Below are 21,107 nucleotides of genomic sequence, written 5' to 3'. Positions count from 1 at the left end.
TACTAAAAAATAAATAAAAAATTGATAAAAAATTTGATTTGTGCTTACCGTTTATTATCTGGTTAATCGGTACAATAATAATACGAAAATATCCAGATAGTATATAAATATTATTGCCATCCAAATTAACTGTATTCAGAACACAAGGGAAATAAAGTTGGTAGAGTTACGTACAAAATGGCAGTATATGGCTTTGACGCACAAAGTAAGGGAGGAGTAGTTTCATTGACAGCCTTAAATGCTAAGTTAACTTGTATAGGCTAATGTCTAGTTCGTTTGTGTTTAGGCCTACTTACTTATGACAACAATACATTTACAAGATCTAAAAGAAATTACATAAAATCACCATTGTAATTATCTAAAAACTGTTCTTATGAAATTATTGTCTATAGCTGTTGTATTGATGTTATTAATTTAGTTTTTATTGCATTGCATTTTAGAACACCTTGCCTATATCAAAAGCGATGAATGTTTTCTTCTTTAAAGTCTTGGGCAAATTTGAAAAAATTGGCTTTAAATCAAAAGGTAGACTTTGTCAGTAAATGTATTGGAGAAAGGATTTGTACTAATATATAGTGGTTAAGCGGTTATTGTCTTAGTGGCAAAAATAGCAAATTTATCGCTTAAATATGATGATGATGACAATGAGGAGCGCAGTAAGGATGACTCAGGTATATGGATCAAGTATGAATAATATGTTTCATGTGATCTACAAGTAATAGAGTCATATATATGTATAATTATAGCGTACTTAAGTGTGTAACAAGAACATTTCGCATTAAATAAGCCTAAATTAGCTTACTGTTGGTCTATTTGTACTGGTCAATGTAGATGCTATTCTACAGTAGAGTTCAGTTCGTCGCTGTTGCCTCTAGCTTAACTCCGTTAACTCCGGATTATATATATCATACAGTGTTTATTAAGATATATTTCATTTCATGATTTTCTGTAACTCAGTCATTTTCTGTAAATTTATGCCACTCCTCAACAACGATTTCTAGCCTTCTCCATTGTCTCTTTCCATATCATCTGTTTAAGTGTTTGTTTCCTTGTTCTGGTGTATTTAGACCAGACTGCATTGCTTGTACGATGTGTAGTTAAGGGTACTACGACAGTTTATCGAAAGACAGTTTATCGAACAACAGTTTATCGAACGACAATTAATCGAACCGACATTTGATCGAACGACAGTTGATCGAACGACTATTTATCGAATGACAAACTTTGACAATAGCTTCAAGTAAGATTTAGATTTATGATATCACACTAATGAATTATAGATGTAATAGGTGTAACAATAAGCCATTGTGATGTGCGGTCTTTGTAATGGTGTGCATTCATGATTTGTGATGTATATATCATAAAGTTGACGATTTATATTTTATATCTATATTTTATATTTATATCATAAAGTTGACGATTTCGCATGGCGGCCGGATTCGGCCGCCATGCGAAATCGTCCGGCCCGAGACATATTAATTAGTTATCACAAGAATACGGCCAGCCGTTTCTTATTGAGTTTCAAACTGCAGTGTTGGCACTGTTTGAAAAAATTGTGGTATTGTTACACCATAAGTACGTCGTACTAGTCTATTGTTACGCCATAAAACTAGTGCGAAGGCGGTAGACTAGTGTCTCGTACTAAGTACGAGGTTGGCTGTAGACTAGACTAGTCATTATAGATACATAGAGTGAGGAATTGAAGGCAAAATTTCATACCACGGGGCATATCGCTGCAACCAAAAGTTCAAACCCGCACAAAATTTACAACTTAGCCTAGACCTGGAACCAGCTGTCGCCAAAACAACAACAAATTACTCCGCATCGACGTCACATGTGCATTGGACCGGAAAATTTCTTACTTTTTTTAATATGACGCATTGAGTGCGAACACGCAACAATCACTGGGTTGCCGGCTCTAAATTGTCTTTCTATTGGGAAGATTCGATCAACTGTCGTTCGATCAACTGTCGTTCGATCAACTGTCGGTTCGATCAGCTGTCGTTCGATTAATTGTCGTTCGATTAATTGTCTTTCGATTAACTGTCGCGTCACGGTAGTTAAGGTATTTAAAACTAACAATCTTACTGGATGAGATGACCTTCAAACGTCGCATAAAATGCGAAGTGGTGTATATTGCAGCATTTTTCTGCAATGCTTTGTCGAACTGATCTTTGTAATGAGCAGGGGTGTAAAATGTTCTTAAATATAACTTTAAGTTGTGTTGTCAACTTGTTTAAAAAGTTAACTAATATGGGTTGGGTTTAGCAGCTCGGTTAACCAACCCCTTTCAATTTATGATTATTATGCTGCATATTTTAAGCAAGATATCTGGATAATCGGAGTTAAAACAATAACAGGGTGAATATTTTTGTAGTAAATGTCAGGCTGTGCTGCTGAATTGTTGGTGTAGGGCTGCAATACTTGACATTCAAACCAATTACAGAAGTCCAGGAGTGAGACTGCTGCTTTCATCGTGCGTAAATATTTGGCTATTGTTTTTGTCATTTACGAAAAACGCATAAAAACTTGCATTAACAGCCATTTCTTTTCACTCTGCACTTCACAATCCGGTTAATCGAAAAATTTTTTCTATTGGTTTTTGCACATTTGTTCCGAAACTCCGAAACTTCTGTGTCGGAGTCAGACAGTGGAGTTTCTAGATTATAAAGGGAAAATGCATAGAAAGAAATTCGTTCCTTGTATTTTTTTGTTGGATAGCGGGGATTCTGGTTGTTCGTGGTTCAGATTAACGAGGTCGGACTCTATACCATTGGGTAGCTTTGGCCCTTAGGAAACGGCTTTTCCCATTTGGATAAAAACATTATAATTTATAATTTTAAGTAAAACTCTGTATGCTGTTGTTTCATAACTGACGTTTAATGAAAGTTTGCCATTTAAATGTTGATTTGCGTTTGCAATATTACGAACGAAATTTTCTCTGAGTGGTCCTTTCCAGGTACGAGCATACTTAATAATGCAATTAGTATGGTACCAAAGTCAATAATAATATTGCTATGATTTGTTTAATATAATTTTGAAAGATGATCATGTTTCAGTAATAATTAATTATTGTGAATTTACTTGATAGTTTTAATGGTGGTATTATGATGTGTAGAAAATGACACACTTTTGTACTTTGACTTAACATTATTATTATTAGTATTATTTTGTACATACCGTGGGCTACACGACGATAGAGTGTCAAAAATTAATGTGCAAAGAATAGTTCAGTTGGTTTTCAAAGTTAATCCTGGGGTTGGACACTCATTTAAATCGTTCTCTGCGATCTGAACTAAGCCACATTCATGTTAGTTGGATGTTGTTAAGCCCATCTTTACCATGATTGTCTTAAAGTGACCAACTCCAGAGTGAAGCTAGTTCAGCTGAATTTAAGATTTTCAGGGGTTATGAAATCATGGTTGTTTTGTTGTCAGTTTGCTAATGTATGGCTTGAGAAGTTCAAGAACCGATAGCAGGGTGTACCTTCTCTTTTAATATGTTCAGGAAACGACTGAAGAGGCTTATCTCTGGTAAAATAGTGACAGACAAAATGAAATGTGTCTATTAGAACATACACCCAAATAAGTGTCAGTCATGATTTGAGCTGAGATAATCGATCGATGAGTTTATGCCGTGCAAAGACAATCTTCTGAGACTAAACAATGCAATTTTCCACAAGTTTTCGTATTTTATTTTGGGTTTTGATTCATAAGATATGTCTGGTAAACAACCGTTTGCTGGCTTTCACAAAAGTAAGTCAAGCAGATAAAGTGAAATTAGAATAGACTGTCATCGAAATAATAAACGCGAAAATAAAGGAATAGTTTGGTAATATTAGTTTTCCTCCTCTTTGTTGTCATCTTACTACAGTTCAGTACAAAATTGTAAAGTTAGCCAGACGTATGTTATACAGCTATTAAAGACTTACTTCAGACATCATTGTGATTAGGGATGCACAATACAGAATACCTGGCTATTCTAGAATATTCTAGAATACTTAATTTCGAATCCAGAATTTCGAATCTATTCTGAAATTACGGGGCAATTTTTTCTAGGCAACTTTTTCCAAATTTTAACGAACAAAAAGCAAAAATTGTTGTACATTATTTTGAATTGTATTGGTATCACATTACAAACAGTATAACATATGCTAAATCAAGCATCATACGATTCATATTCAAGCACAGAGCCGTGTAGTTCTGGCCACCTGCACTGCCAACATTCTTAATACCATACTTTTCGGAGGTAACACATTTACACATCGAATCATGGAATTAATCAAGAAGCTGCTTGTTGCAATGTAGGTTATTCAGTGCTTCTAAGTGACTTCTGGTAAGTCGAGATCTCAGGACGGTTGCAGTTAGCCCTGCGCTGGAGAAGCACCTTTCTGATGCTGCAGATGATGCTGGTAGCGAAAGGTATTTCTGGCAAATGTTGTACATTATAGGGAATTCTTTTTTTTTAAGTTCCAATACTCCAACACGTCTGTGTTATTGGAGTTCTCTTTTAGGTAGTCTGAAGCCTCATTAGTTACAATAGTGTCAATGTCAGCTCCCTCATCATCTGCATCTTCTTGGTTGCTTTGTTGCACCTCCGGCCCTAAATTAAACAAATTTTCCATCATGGAAATAGAACTGGTGGTGCTGTCGCCAACAAGAATGGGATTATGGGGTGGTGCTATCACTGCTATGGTTGTGTCAGAAATCATTTCTGATTTTAAATGTAGGCGAACCCTTGTTGCATGATGCGGTTTAAAATACTTTTCTTTGTATGCTGGGTGAAGCCATGTTGCCATATCAAATAAAGATGGAAATGGAACATCATCAGATGCAACAGCAAAGTCAAATCTGCATTCTATAGCAGATTTAATCTTTTGTCTAAATGCAGAAATATGCACACTAGCACTGCTGCTGCAGAGAGACTGCTTCAATTCCGTTGATATTTAAGAACACATGCTTTTTCTTCAAGTGCTTCAACAGACTGCCAGTACTGTTGCAATATGATAAAATTGCTTTGCAATGGCAACAAACCACGCTATTTTTTTCATCTGACTTACAAAAATGTTCCCACACGCTGAAACTTTTTTTCGCCCACGACCAGTCGACATGACGCAGTGATAATAAGTTACCTTATTCCTCTACAATTACATAGCCTACAGTCTACTGCTTACTTGTTTACGAATCTCAGGCGAGTGGTTGGTGAGTGAATCAATGCGCGCGTGACTGCACTGTACAGCACAGCACACGCATGCAGCGCGTGAAAACTTCAGCTTTTTCGTTGGTTTCATTGTTTTGCGTTACGGATGATTAAACTAAAATCTAGGCAGGACAAATTATTTACTCGTCCGGGAAGTTCGGAAACGCACTGCGTGTCTGCACTTCTGATAACTGCGTGAACCCTATGAAGGAAGAAAATAGGCGCTTGGAACAAACAGTCTATGAAGAAAAAAGGCGGCGCACAAGACGGAAAATATCAACTTAACGTTTGTTTAACGGCGCACACTGTTCATTTAACACTGTAGATTTATTTTCGAATCCTGATATCCGAAAATAAACTGCAAATACGATTCGAATACATTGAGATTCGAATCTCTAAGATTCGATATTCTGTATTGTGCATCCCTAATTGTGATTTGCAAAAGCTGTAGGCTACCTACAATATCAAACTGCTTTTCCATGTTCAACCCCATCGCGAACTAGAGCAGGACCATTAATATCAAGCAGTCAAAGAGAAGTATATATATGAGGCAGCATTTGCTATCTACAATAATATAATTTGCTATCTAGGCACCTAACAAAAATCAACTGAGCTTCGAATACATTTTGATGAAGTGTTCATTTGATAAACACTTGCAAATGTTTTGCTTATATTGAGCAATAATTGCTTATGGTAAATGGATAATTATTTCCATTATGCTTCATGTGTCGCAAATTTTTAATTGTGAAGAAACAATAAATCTCTTTAAGCTGTTCGCAAGTGACAATTTCATGTTTTATCTGCCTATTTGTGTTAAGTTGTGTAACTTGCATACCAGTATGCCAAAGCAACAGTCATGCTTGCACTACCTTTATTGTTATAAATGCGTTTGTATTCAAGTTTTGTTACAAATCTTACAAGTTTGTGAACTAAATAAAAAAGCTTGGTGGTCCAAATGCAGTTCGCAGACCTGCATTTGGACCATGCTGACTTAAACATACAGACTTATTATATTTTGTATAGTGCCTGTAGACATGACTAATAGGTGACACCATAAAAATGCTGTGGTGATATGTCACATGCTTGAGCTGAATGCATTGAACCGAAATGCGGATTTTTAAGAAGATCAGTGCCGAAAATAATCACATTTCAAAAACTATGCCAAAACTGAATTATTTGCAGGACTTGAATAAAAAGTTCAGCAGTGTCCATGATCTTATATCAGTAGCAGCCACCAAGATTCACCAATTGGAGAAGATCTCCTACCAGTGGAAGGCACAACCAGACATGTATAGCCAAGACGATGTAGAAAGTGTCTGCACTGAACTGGATTATGATACCGACGCGTCAGTGAGTGAATGTGACGATGTAGGTTCAGTCGATGGTGAGGAACAGGATATCACACCATCAACAAAAAATTTTGTGAATCATGTTTTGATCAAGAAGGAAGGAAAGTTTCACTGTTCCGAATGCATATTTCAGACTATTCACTACAATATATTTTATAGCCATTGCAAGCGAACCCATGCGAAACAATTTAAGGGTACAAGGAAACGACTGGTCAATGGAGAGAAACGTAAAATTCCTCATGTTGATCACTTTTATAGTTGTGATGTGTGCTCTTTCGCATCATTTAGTTTACGTGGATTTAAAACACATTGCGGCGCAAAGCATCTGAAAACATCCTATGAAATTGCCCTGAAAGTTGTTTCTTTATCGGAACCACAAGCAGAGATAAGATATCGTGAGTTCATCAACAGCTTAAATGATGGAAAGCAGCGTCGCCATGCTGTAATGCAGCTTCGTTACCATTTTTTGCAAAAAGATACTTCAAACCAATTGAAGGAAAATGAGGAAATTTCTTGCATGAAATGTTCTTTTAAAACATCATTACCAAATGAGCTTGAACAACATTACAATGCGGCACACTTTACATGCGGACCTTCACGAGATGTAGAGGACCATTTGTTTCATTGTGAGAAATGCTCGTTTTTAAATGTTAGCTACAAAATGCTACATACGCACTTCTTTGTGGCACACGGGTTGAATAATTCACATGCAACGAACAAAACTAAATTGTTTAATGGAGATATAAAAAGAAAACGAGCAAACAGCATGGATGAAGATGATGATGTAGACAGTGTTAAACATAAGAAGGCTAAAGTTATTGAAAAAAAGAGTGATAACAATGATTCTGATGATGATGATGATGATACATGCGTACTAAAGTGTAATCGCTGCGAGTTTGTGACAGAGGAAGTTTGTGAGATCTTAAACCACTGGCGCTCACAACATAACCGTGTGTATCCTGATTTTGTTGACAATTTTATCAATAAAGATTTCAACAAAAATGTTGTCCTAATAAGTCTTCCAGTGTGGATGGTTGATTCAGCTTGGATGAATGGATGGATGAACAAAGAATGCACTAACCTGATAAAGACACCATTGTATATATGTGATTTGTGCGATTTCAAAAGTGCTGTTCTCACTTCAGTTAATAACCACCACTCTACTCGACATGAGAACAGTACTTGCTCGTTATCAAAGCTTGATGTTGTCGAGTCTGACAGTAATGCAAAAAAATACACCCACATGCTTTGCAAACAAACGTTTTTATTTCACTGTTATATCTGCAAAAATTTCAATTCATGTTTTTTTAAAGCCATGGTTATGCATTGCAAACAAGAACATGAACATGATGTGTCTGAGTTAACTCTTGAAAACCTTGAACAGCACATCAGAAAGTCTTTGTCTATTCGTTGCGTTAAATGTGAACACGTTTGCACAAACAATGCAGAAATTATAAAGCATTACCAAGAACGTCACTCTTCCCTACTCCCAACCTTTTCTATAATAGACCAGGGACAGTTTACTGAAAGATTCAGATGTGAGTTTTGTTCCATGGAATTTGAGTCTTTAACACACCTTTCCTACCATCTTAAAGAGCACCAGAAACAGCATCTTGCAGACTTCAACACTCAAAATGTTCAAGCTTATAGCTGCTCCAAATGCAGAAGAGTTTTCAGAGGGATAAGGTTTATGCGACATCATTTTACACGTTTGCACGTGGAGTGGACTAAAGAATCATTTTCCTTTAAAGATTTTCCGCAATCTTTTTTTGTTAAGAAATCTTCTGTTACAACGAAAACTTCTGAACATTTGTTAAGGGCTCCTTTGCTTTCAGGTTCAAAGACTACTGGCAAAAAGGTAACAGGTCCGGTATCACAAAAAGAAACTGAATTGAACAAAAAGAATCCTGTAAATGCAATTGAAGATATTCCCCAACCCTCAGATGCAAGCTGCATCTACTTGTGTCCGATGTGCTCTTTTTCAACTCCCAATGCATTTACATTGCGATTTCATCTTAAGGGTTTGCATAAGCGCTACTTTAGTTTGCAAATGATAGAAAAGCACAAATCAGTTAGACCTGAAGAGGTACCCATTACTAATCAGCATAAAATTATAGAAACCTGTTCTCATCAAACATGGATTGACAAGAATCAAACTGTTTATCAAAAACATGTGAAATTCCGGCATAACACAAAGCACCCATTTAAATGTCTTCACTGTCCCAGATATTACATTTGTGAGGTTGTGCTTCGAATGCACATGAGAAAAAAGCATAAAAACGTCGATGCACCTGTTCCAGATGGTGAATCAAAACTTTTCTTCAGCTGTACTCATCGCAACATTCTAACACGAAGACCTGACAAATACAAGATACATGTCAATGCAAAACACAGCGACGAAAATCCTTACCATTGTCCTAATTGCAACCGGGCATATGTTTGTGGTTCAATGTTCATTGTTCATCTTCGAAAACACCACCAGTTGATTATCAATGATGAAATTCTGCATGAGTATAAATCCAAAGCAAGTGAATCTTTGCAGAAAGTTTCCCTTAAGCCAACAGTTGCTGAAGCATCGGCCAGGCCAGGCAATTTCAAACGACCCCTAAAAGACTATTCTCATCCCAAGGTATTTGTTTTAATACATTTTTGTAGAGTTTGTCATGGTTCGTAATGTCGTACTTACGCTTTTGTACAGTAGTTCAGAAGGTTTTTATTATGTGCAGAGATGTCTGGCATTTGATACTTATTTCAACGTTTTCTTGATTATTCATCAAAGTTTGTATGGTATATTTAAAATGGACGGTTACTTCATTGTGATATGTTTTAGTACTTAACAAATTAGATTTTTATCAATGTTTTAAGATTAATGCAAACTAGATTGATTGTTTTCATATTGACAGAGTGTTCATACCAAAACTGGAGATTGGAAATGTATCTTTTGCAAGCAAGATTTGTTTTCCTATCAGATTTTAAAAAAACATGTGGCAAAGTCTCATCCCAATTGTCAAGTAAGTTGGAATGAGTTGTTTTTTTTCTTGATTTCTCATCTTTATTGGGAAGGTTTTTCACTTGAGAAATTTTGTTTTTTATCTGCAAGATTTAATTAATACCATAAATTATTTCTCTCCAAAATAATATATTCTATTTTTTAGCTTCTAAGGTGCAAGTGGTGTGACTACGTTTGCAAGAACAATGTTCAACTTTGCAATCATGGCAAAATTCACCGTAGGTTCATTGCTGGTCGAATGAAGGAACTCAGAGAAATTTACAAAGACCAACGCCTTAATGGGTATAAACACATTACAAATGATCTTTCACTCTCTCTTTTTTTCATGTGAAAAGCATACATCTGAACCTACATGTATATTATATATATGGAAATGCATCAAGTTTGGGTTTAGGCAAGGGGTTGTCACCCCCCTGAACTTTTAATTCAGGTGGATAAATAAATCGTCAAAACATGCACAAATATGTATTATTTGGGCCTTTTAATTTATTCAATTTTTTGTGTTGCTATAGCATATAATGCAAGTACCCAGACACATCATATCGAAGCATAATGATTTCTGTAAGGTATCGCATGCCAGAAAATTTTGACTGGAATTAACATGTTGCAACAAATTTTGTCCACTTCGTAGCGTTGCATCACCAAACTGTGATGTATCTGATCCTTATATTTTTCTCCTCTTTATGTTTTTTCTCTTTTAGCCATTGCGTTGCAACAATATATTATGTTGCTCAGTGTGGACATTTACCACTCCTTTCTCTTTAAAAATTTTATTTTGATTTTGATCAGTTAAACTTAAGATTTATTTGATGTTTTCTATGTGTGATTGGTGGTAAGGTTGAGCCTAAGCCATGATGAAAAACTGCCCAGGGAAAATGAATAAATGTAAGGAATGGCCTAATGGACTTTTGCATGGCAACACTATGTCATGAACGTTAGTTGCTTTCGGAAATATTTTTGAAACAAGGCCTTCTGTTTCACTGCATTGCGAAAGCTTTACAGTGTATGTATTACCTACAAAATGAACGCTGGGTGTGAATTTTTTTCAAGCAGAAATCGTAGGTTGCATTTACTTAGATTAAAATGAGCATAAAGTTTCAACTCATCATAATCTTGTAAGATGTGATTAAATCTTAAGCAAAATTTCAACGCAACAGCAAAGCCCATTGAATATTCTTTCGTATGCTTCTAACTAGTCTCGCTGTAACAATCACAATTTTGATTGTGCAATAAACTTGGGTTCTACACGAATTAATGTGAAGAAGTTGTAAAAATCATGCTAAATACTATCTTCTACTGAATGAAGCAATAAAGTCACTCGGTGTGCTATTCTGTTTTTGGATAGTTTTAATCAGTAACTATGGAAATATAGTTTACCCAACAGTAAATTACTGACATGGTTTATAACTACTGCAACTACACAGCTTGTGGTAAAAACTAAAAAAGCAGAACAACACAAAATTTAATAAAATCTATGTTATTATTGTGTCTCAATACGTAGACTCCTGACCATTAGTGGCGGAAAATAGAAATTTGTATTGGTAGGAATCAAAATTCAAATTCGCCAAGCACTTACTAGGTGGAGATAATAAACGTAGAAGGAAGCTCACTTATTGTTTATGAAGTAAAGTCAAATACGAAGTGGATAGTTACGAATCCGATTAATGACAAAGACAAAATTGCTGATTATCTTTGCAAAGTACTTGTAACAGAATTTAACAACATATAATTGAATCAACACTGTAACGTCTTGCCTCTAGTCGATGAAAATATCTAAAAAAAAGAGTTCCATTCAATTTTGTAGTACAGATAACCGCAAAATCTTTTATAGGCAACCTTTAATAACCATTTTTTTCATAGTACACCTGAAGAAACAAGCTTATGTTTGCAAAAGCTCGTGTAGCATAATCAAAAATAAAGTTAACCTTCAGAGTGCCAAATTATATACAATATTGTTTTTATTTTGCTTCATTAACCAATGTCACATCGTGTGGCATTGCTCTTATTAAAGGCATATATGGGTTTTAAAAAAAGGTCAATATCTTTATGTAGTAAACTTATTAAAAATTGGTTGCCTGATACTATCTCATACTGAAATATGGCAAAAATCACATATCTCTACATCCTGTACAAGTTGATATTTTGGCCTAAAATCACACATTTCCTACTTTTTCATGCCCATTTCTATCCAAGTTTTCCACGCAACCTGAAACTTTTGAACACACCAACTGCTTGGGACATTCCTATGCTAAAAACAGCAGTAACCATACTGCCCTCGGATTAGTCTAAACAGGTTTTTAGAGCCTATGTAGGAGTCTAACGAAATAAGAGAAATCATATTTTTGACCCACATGCCTCCATAAAGTGGATCTAGTTAAAGAGATTTAGTCAAAATCAATCAAAGTGAAAGTAGTTAAAACACGACAATAAATGAACTAATAGCATGACCATTGTGTATTGCTTTTATTTGATAGGGAATGAGTATATAATGCTTCGTTTAAGGACTATAACTGTAATAAAGAGATACACAGAAACGACATGTTTTCATGAGAACACTTAAAAACAGTTTAACGTAGTAGAAGACGCCTCAAACTTTTTCAACGTCAACAGTTTTTCTTAAACATTGAAACGGCTATTAGTTGGTGTAAATTTTACCCTCGTTAATGCATATTCTACCATTTAAATTCAACGTTAGCCATTAAATTTTTGAAGATGACATGGCTTTATGTCACTTGGTGGTTGTGTATATCAATGGTGGCTATGTGTACATAAATACATGTTTTATCGTTAGCCTTATGTATCTTTTGACATTTTGTGATTGCAGTTAAGTTTTCAACTTTTGGATGCATCAATTTTGTTATTTTAGGCTAGCTTCTGTCAACAAGGGCAAACCATCAACTTCCACAAATCCAGACCAGGTTTCTAAAGTATGACAAATATTCATGAAGTTACATCAGATTTCATTGAATTCATAATGTCAAATCATCAGCTAGCATATACAATAGTACCTAAAAATATAACACGAAATTTTTCCAGCTCTTTCTTAAATTATATGTTGACACTGAAATTAGTGAAGTACAGGGTACATTTTGTGATGTTAGGTTTATCAAACCTTTTAAATTTATCTTAATCGAAATTATTATTTTCAGGATAAAGGGACGGAAGACACCAACAGTCAACATGAAAAAATTGGTGGGAATGATATTTCAAATGCGAGTGACAAACCTACTGCTAAGCGTCATTACGCACGAAAAACTATTGGTTCTACTCCTAAAGAAGTATGAATATATTCCCGTAAAATTCCATAAAATAATCAATTAATTTATTTTAATTTAGAAACACTTGAAACTTTGAGACCCGATTAATTGTTTACAGTTAAGTGACTTTTGACTATTTAAATTTTTGAGTTAAAAGAATTTAAGCTGAAAAGCTTCCACTGTAATCAGTTACTTATTTATGGGGCATTATATTGTCCTCTAGACTCATGACTTTAGATTCATGAACAGTACCAAGCTTGCATTAATGTGTTTATTTTTATAAGAAACTTCATATAAACTTTTGGACCACACTGAACTTTGATATCAGCCCAACTTTTAAAAATACTACATAATTAAAACCTTTTTCTTTTGATGTTTTTGATTGTGACAGGTATGAAGTTACCTGCTTTTGTTGAAATTTAACTTCACCTTGCTTATTTTTTCAAAGAAAATCAGCCTGGTCAACCCTTTTTAATAGACCTAGCTTTAAAAAAATTTGTATTTTCATATGCTAAGAAACTTGGTAAGAAACATTTTACAATAGTTTTGATAAAAGTTACTAATTTTTTTAAAAACTAGTATACCCGAATTTTATATTGTAAAAACAATTTTTTACTTCAAAGTTGTTCCTAAGTTAATAAATTCTGTTACAAGCTTTTCCTATAAGGAGAAGCCAAAAGATGACTCAATTCTACTAGAAGTTCAAACGTCCAACCTAAAATTTCTTACAGAATTTATTAGACTATACTTAGATTTCTGCTGTAAAACAACAATTTAAAAAACAAAAACTTTTCACTTTTGTTTATAATTTTATTAAATATAGAGCCAAAATTTTGAATTTTTTGAATTGATATCTCAATCACAGCGATAAACAAATATATTTAGCCCCAACCTGTGCCCGGGAGCAATGAAGAAAATTTCTTGAGGAGGTTGTCACAGTATTACAAAACCACTCACTATGGAATGTTCATGTGAGTATATTAGTTTAGCTAGCGTTTCTGAGACATGATTTATGTTTTAGTCTATTTCCCGACGTCTCTGTTTGTTTTATGATATGTTTAGGTTCAAAGGCGTATAAGAAATCTTGCTTGGAATAGTAAGATTCCTTTCCTGTCAGTCACAAAAAAGTAATGGTCGAAATATTGATAGTTTTGCAGACGTTTCTAAATTTTAATCTTTTGCTTGCGGTACGGTTTTGTGCGTTGTTAAACGGGCAAGAATATTTTTATCGTTTATGCTTTCGAATTCAAAGTTTTCAGCGCTTTTAGCGTACATTCAAAACAAACAGCTTATGTAACGGTTCTTTACTGAAGTGTTGTTGAAAATATTAATAGTAATGCAAACGCTTATTTCCGTAACTAGTAATAACGTTATTGAAAACGTAATGCAACTCCCATGTTCAACATGCCAATGTTCTAATGGCGAAAACCACTTGATCGCAAATGGAGTATTTTCAATAAATCCTGGGAATAAATAATCATGATGACCATTAATAAGACTGGACTTCTACATCATTTCAGATGCAAGTTATGTTCTTTTGCTGCCACCGATCACACCAGACTTCTAATCCATATGAAAGCAACGCACATACAGGGTCGGAACTACAAATGCAAGCTGTGTTTCTTTGAATCTTCTTGCTTTAAAGACGTCCAGACACATCTTAGCGATCATCACAAGGTAGGTCATAATATTAATCATTCTTGCAAAATATTATTTACTTAATTGAGAAAAGTGCTAAAATTGAATTAGCTTATCCATTGTTTTCTTATGAAACTCGTGGTAGTTGTGTTGTGAAATCTATAAGCACGTGCTACGTTTAGCACGCTACGTGAAAGGCATTAAACAATGTCTATTTTGTTGGATGGTAGCGAATGCAAAAACCAGTTTTCTGCAAACTTTCTGCAAAACTAGTTCTGCAGAAAGTTGTTGCAATACTTCTATGAGCACAACGCGTATGTATATGCATAAATTTTATGCACTGACATAAGAATTTTGGCGCTTGCCACGTGTCAAAAGTTCTACTTAAAGTCGTATTATTTTGCGACAACATTATAGTATATATTATAGCCTGAACTAATCTGCAGTTGAACCTATTATATGATGTTTTTTATTGTTTTCGAGGTAAAACCCTTCAGAAGCAAGAAACATTGTATTACAATACTTTTATGTATAAAAATCTGTCACAACAATATTACGTTCCATATGTCAAATTTTATAGCACCTAATAGAGTTCTCATAATGTTAATTGTTGATTGATCAAATCTCAAATATTAAAACTGTTTATAAACTGGTCAGTGACTGCAGTGAAAGTTCTCGTTTATTGCAATGAAGACCTACGCACGCAAGAGTATTTCCGTCTGGCAATTTTGTTTTTCTTTTGGATTCATCAAAATACTTATTAAGTGGCTTGCAACGCACGCACACGCACCGTTTCGTGGTTGCAAATCAAAACGTTAACAACCAACTGGTTGATTTAAAAGAGTTTCCTGAAGAAAAAGTAGCTACGAATGCAGTTCTTAGCATTAAAATCATTAATGCTCTATACTATAGTATATTGATCGACATTCTACATAGACTACATTAAATACATCCGTTGTGGAAAGAACCAACCAAATTAACCGTATTTATTTCATAATTTGTATGTATACATGGGTGGTTCTTAACTCGTGATAGTGATAGATAGAGATAGATTGACTAGAAAAACGAAGAAAATTATTATAATGTATCTGGTGTAAACATAAGCGCCTTTGCTATGACTGTTACGGGTTACTCTGCCAACAAATGTTCCATTTCAACTTACACTGGAAATTGTTTTGAACATTGACAAAAGTTGAAGGTTTTTGGCAACTAAATCATTAAAACAGATGTCGTTTGGCATCCACTTTAACTTGTTCGTATCTCTGATTGTAAGACAATTATTTGTAGATGGAAAGAAATCACCATGTAGCCGTCGATGTCGTTGTTAAGTTTGGCCCAGATGCAAATGAAGAATCAACGAATAACGGTAATACTGTACATTGTTTTTCAATCCTAGCAAATCGTTTACTGTAACATAACTAGTTTTCTATAGGTTAAATAAAATCTATTTCAACTTTTCTTCAAAACCACCCTCAACTTCACACTGTTGCTTGTTCCTCATATTTTGTTTTTCCTTATTTGATAGCTTATTTGCCAAAGATTTTGTAAGTTCTGACGTCATTAAAATTGTGTTTTTAAGTTCAGAATAAACATTAGCAAATTTTTCGTGAAACTGTTCTTATACAAAACTCCTGGGTAAGACATAGCTTGCGAGAATAGAGACTTGCTTATTAGCAACAGTATTAGTGTAGACATGTGCGCTGTTACGTCCACTGCAGGATAGCCCAAGGCAAACATCGTCTGCAACAGTATGAAATATGCTTTCGGTTAAGAAATGTTCCAGAGCAGTAAACGTATGAACCTTGAAAATAGTTACCTTTAATAATTTTCGTAATTGTTGTTCAACTTCAAGACTTTATAATTTACGTTTCAAAGGTATGCTGGGTGTGCGACGTGCTTCAACCAAGCAACGTTGGTTACTGTGCTAAGCAAACCATGGTTAACTTGTATGTAACATGGAGAGCGCAGTGTTTGGTTAATTGATGATAGCAAGGCGATTAATTATCTGCAAACTTTCGCCGTTTCTTCTATGCAATCATTCCACAGGCTTCCTACCTGTACGGCTCTGAATTGCTTGTTTGTAAAAAATAGGTCGAAGTGGCAAGCTTCGTCGGCGGCCGTACGAGCCTGAACCATCGCTTCCGCGTGTTGAAATCGAAGAGACGTCTGACAATACTTCAGTGTACTTCAAGGACCTCTTCGATCCCTTCAAGAAAATTAAACCGGTTGCAGTACCGGATAGTCCTTCACAATCGGAAGTAAGATTACTTTGTGGTAATAATCTGTTACAAAAATTGTAAAATTGCTTCTGCAAAGTTAATATAATTCAGTCGAAGTTGTGTGAACGTTCAATGTCGTAAGTATTTGGCGCTGCCAACTGAGTTTCGAATTTTATGTAACTTTGCAACTTTTAAAAAACATTCAAAGGAGCAAAACCTTTCTCTTGTTAAATATCTTTTATTTCGGGTACGTTTATCACAATTTGCACTAATAACATAACTGAGAAAATCCTTGTCGAATAAATATTGGCAAACATATTTGTGGTCATATTATGCTTGATATCCAAACAGATGAACCCAGTAAACTGTGGTTTTATTACCACATACATTGTCATCTAGTATACCATACGTTTAAGTGTTGTGAGCGAAAGAAAATCTTCTTTACACATTTTGTATCATGTAACCCGCGCAAAGTGCGCAACATTTAAGTCGTTACGAATATGACTTAATGCGTTACACTTGCTTCAGCAACCAGTCAAGTTACGAATAACTCGAAGCAATTCGTGGGATAAGTTTCAATGCAAGTATTGCTACGCAGACTTCCCATCAACTTACGACTTGGAAAGGCACATGAAGCGACACGAAGGGTCAGTGAAATTGTTTTGATTGTAAATTTTTCGTGAGTATGACAGTTGGTTGGTATTTCAAAGTTTTTGTACAGTCAGCTTATCTTGAGCAATTTTTTTATCTAGCACGTTTGATATTGATCCATAAATCAAATACTTTCTGATTATAATATGCTTGGTGAAATGTCGTCTGAAACATTTTTGCCAATAACAGTAAATATAACGGAATTATATTGTTACCAGGGCCATTTTTGCACCTAAAAGTTTTACTATTTTTGACTAAAATACTGGCTTATCACTCAGTAAAGCATAGGGAATGGATTAAAACTGTAATAGAAGACATATCTTAATTAAAACGTGTCGGAGTGTTCACCAGTACAAGAAATTATTCGCACAAGCAATTTTCCTTTCCATTCAGCTTAGAATATTTGTCTTGGGTTTATATACATATATAAATATTATAACATACATATATATAACAGATATAACATATGTTAATAATATTGACAGAATTTTGGTTTTTGCCTGATGTGGATGTAAAATAAGAATTTGAAGTTTAAAGATTAGACTTTTTGGACTAAAGAAACTTTGAAATCGAAGCATGTAGCATTGTTAGAACATTGTATTAAATATTTGTGATACTTTTTGTGCTTAAACGTTTCTTAAATTTGAGGAAATATATATTATGCAGCGAAATTTATGAAAGAAAATTTTGTGTATGTAACACCACTGACACGTCTCTATCTACACAATAGCCAGCGCAAAACGCTGGGGCTGAAACGAAACTTTGGGCATTGAACCAAGAAGCTGCATATTCTTAGTTGTCTTTGAAAGACTTAGGGATTGCGTGTGAATATTAATTTTAAATAATTAACCTTTCATTTTCCGAGTAAAGAGGATGTAATAATTTCAATTTTACTTCATGATCGGTATGACTACATTAAAAATATTCTTTGTAATTTGAGATCGTGTATGTACAGCGCACCCCATGTGCGATTGTCGGCAACCACAAAACAGCGCTGAAATCGTTATTACGATATGGTTTGGTAATTATTTTAGTTTCTATGCTTGTAAAACCTTGTTTTGTGATTTCTATTGTGCTCCTTACGAAGACTACCGTAACGTAGTGTGAGAATCCTCGCTTGTTGTAATCGATGGAAAGCCAAGGTTGCAATAAATCGAAGTAGAAAACAGACTAAATTTGTGGGAATAAAGCCAATCTGTTAAGCAAAGAACTAACGAAAATAGCCATGATATGATTAGGTAATGTATAGGATATAAATGGAAGCAGAAATTACACCAAAAAGGCATTTATGTTTTAAATAGCATCTTAATTCGGTATTAGGACAGGTTGACAGGTTTTCAAACAACTTGGATTTGGTGATACTCCTACGTTTCTTTGCAATCTAAGTTTTCTTTTTAGACATTTAAAAAAATTTCTAACCATTCCTAAAGAATCTATGTCCAATTGTGTATCTATTATATTTTTTTGAATTATGAGTTTATGTTTAGAGCTATGATCGACTATGCTAGGCTTGATGAAGACGCCATGCTTTTCTCAACTATTGGCTCCTTTATGCAACCTTCGCTCTACCTCCCGTGAAATTTTGGAAATAGCATTACCTGGACACAATTTCGGGAGTATGTTCATAGCCTAACCCTTATTCCTCAAAATTGTGTGGTAGTTGCGTGTGTTGTTAAATTGTAGTCTTTTTGTCTGCGACTTGTCTGTTTCCCGAAAATTATGTTTGACGTGTTGACTACTTTTTAAAAAAGGGATTTTTCCCCCTGATATTCTGTATGAAATCAAAACTGAACACCATAATGCAATTTGTTCAAAAACTAACCAATTTTTATTGTTGTTTGTTTAGAAAATTTTTCGCTTTAGATCCCTCCACGGCCACAACTCAGTATAAGCATTAGCAGTCGATAGTCATCAATAAATTATTGCACTGAACGAAGTTCACTGTAGAAAACTATAAAAATTATTATAATCTCATGCAATTACAATAAATATAATCTTACAATATAGATTATTGAAGTAACATGTTTGTTTTATGTACTTTATTATTGTACTATTCGTATATGGCGAAATTATGACCAATCGCAGCAGTAACTCTAATTTTGTATCGTGTAAGGATTATTTCTGATGAAGTTGCAGATAAACCGTGTTGTAGGGTTTTTAGCCAAGTTTTATACATTTTCCGTTTGTTTTGTTGGTAAATTTAAAGCGCCCTAACGTTTTAAAATTTTCAAAAATCTCGCTCATAGCGTATGTCGGGATTTCTTCGGGCTTTACGTGTTCCGTAACACGAGATTTGAGGTAATATTGCGAAATTATATTTTGTAATCTAGAATATTTTTGTAATATTTTCGGTTATACATAGATTTTCCAATGAATCGAACATGCATTCTCCCTGTTTAGTAGCATTTTTGATTATACTGCCAAATACCTGAACACCATATTTCAATTTTGTGCTGGTTGAAGACGTTTACAGCTTAACTGAATATCTAAGAAGTTCGGAAAAGGGAAGATTCGCTTTAAGACGCCTAACCCATGAGGGTTGAATTCTGAAGCGTTATTTATTATCCACAATACGTTGTTTTCCCCACTTTGTGACAAGCCTTTCCACACAAAACCTCAATTTGTAACGTCGGAATAACCAGCTTCAGTGTATGTTTGTGCGTATTTAGCTGCATTTGCGAAGTGACTTGTGTTGGTTAATTATGCTGAACTTTGTATTGCTTTTAAGCTGTTCGTTTTTGTTTAGTAAAACTGAAGAAATAAATTTTTTATTATGTTTATTTGATTTGATTGCCTCAAATGTAGGGTAAAATTCTTAATCAGCTAGTGTAAAGAAATGAACGGCATAGTTTTCGTCATAAATATCCTCCCGGAAACGGTTTCCATTGATATTATTATAACTGTTATTGGGTTGATACGACCAACCGACGGACGGTATTTCTTTTCCGTTCTGCAGCGGAAGCAAACAAAAAAGAGGTTGACAATTGTCTCTGTATGTTGTGCTTGTATTGCTGCCTTCATCGTTATTCCTAAGTTTTGTGAGTGGACGTTTCTTGTCGGCATACTTTGGCACTGAGTTGACCGTAGTAGGCGTATCATACAGATGGTAGGCGAGGTCAGCATGGACAGTGGGTACCTTTTTTGACACTAAACAATACGATTCGCCCTTCCCGAGTTCAAGGATTGTGTCATGCAAAGGTTTCGGGTTGCTAAGCGATAGACATGGTTCTCTGTAGCTTAGACCGTTTTAATTTCTATTAGTACTGTTAAGATTATATTTATATATTATGTATGCCATTCCAAATTTAAACTCCAAAGTATGTTTCTATACTGGTTCCAATGTCAATTTCATTTTGAAATCGCCTTATACCGTTGCAAAACGTTCTATTGTATAACTTACGCAGCCAATATCTAATTTGCTACTATTTTGTAAGCTGAGGATAACGAGAAAATAATGCTGCGTGAGAAAACTTCGTTCCTTCTGTGAGAGTCAAAATCGACCGGACTCAATATTACCTTTGATTGCAACTATTATCTGCTCGGTAGCCGAGTAGTTCGAACGCTGGCTTTGCAATAAATGCGGCTCGGTTTCTATGTTGGATACCCAGTGACGCGATAGCGTTTTAATTTCTTTCAAAAAGGCATTAAAGATATTTACTCCTGTTCAATGCATTTGGTGGACAGTTCTAAATTCGGGCGATAAGTTACTATAAAGAAAAAATAAAAAATGTGTGACAATTCGAACTTCCACAAAAGCTAGCTCGGTAACCGGGGCTTGAGCGAT

General features: G+C 34.8%; 1 protein-coding gene across 2 annotated transcripts; it reads left to right on the top strand.

The window, feature by feature from the left end:
• The first annotated feature begins 2,942 nt into the window (after window positions 1–2,942).
• On the top strand, window positions 2,943–20,103 carry LOC143459090 (uncharacterized). Of its 2 annotated transcripts, XM_076956059.1 has the most exons (12): window positions 2,943–9,177; window positions 9,452–9,559; window positions 9,704–9,840; window positions 12,425–12,485; window positions 12,708–12,836; window positions 13,701–13,786; window positions 14,336–14,492; window positions 15,741–15,819; window positions 16,545–16,711; window positions 17,201–17,319; window positions 18,811–18,939; window positions 19,170–20,103. In XM_076956059.1, exons 1-11 carry the CDS (start codon window positions 6,307–6,309, stop codon window positions 18,899–18,901), a joined length of 4,005 nt encoding a protein of 1,334 aa, XP_076812174.1. In that variant the 5' UTR covers window positions 2,943–6,306; the 3' UTR covers window positions 18,902–18,939; window positions 19,170–20,103. The 2 variants fall into 2 exon arrangements, with proteins under 2 accessions (XP_076812174.1, XP_076812173.1); XM_076956058.1 differs by having other exon boundaries at window positions 18,811–20,103.
• The last annotated feature ends 1,004 nt before the right edge of the window (window positions 20,104–21,107 follow it).

This window comes from Clavelina lepadiformis, chromosome 5 (genome assembly GCF_947623445.1).
Source record: "Clavelina lepadiformis chromosome 5, kaClaLepa1.1, whole genome shotgun sequence".
In the NCBI taxonomy this organism is placed as follows: domain Eukaryota; kingdom Metazoa; phylum Chordata; class Ascidiacea; order Aplousobranchia; family Clavelinidae; genus Clavelina; species Clavelina lepadiformis.
Note: the sequence above shows the minus strand (reverse complement) of the source record. Positions and strands in the feature narration are given on the sequence as shown.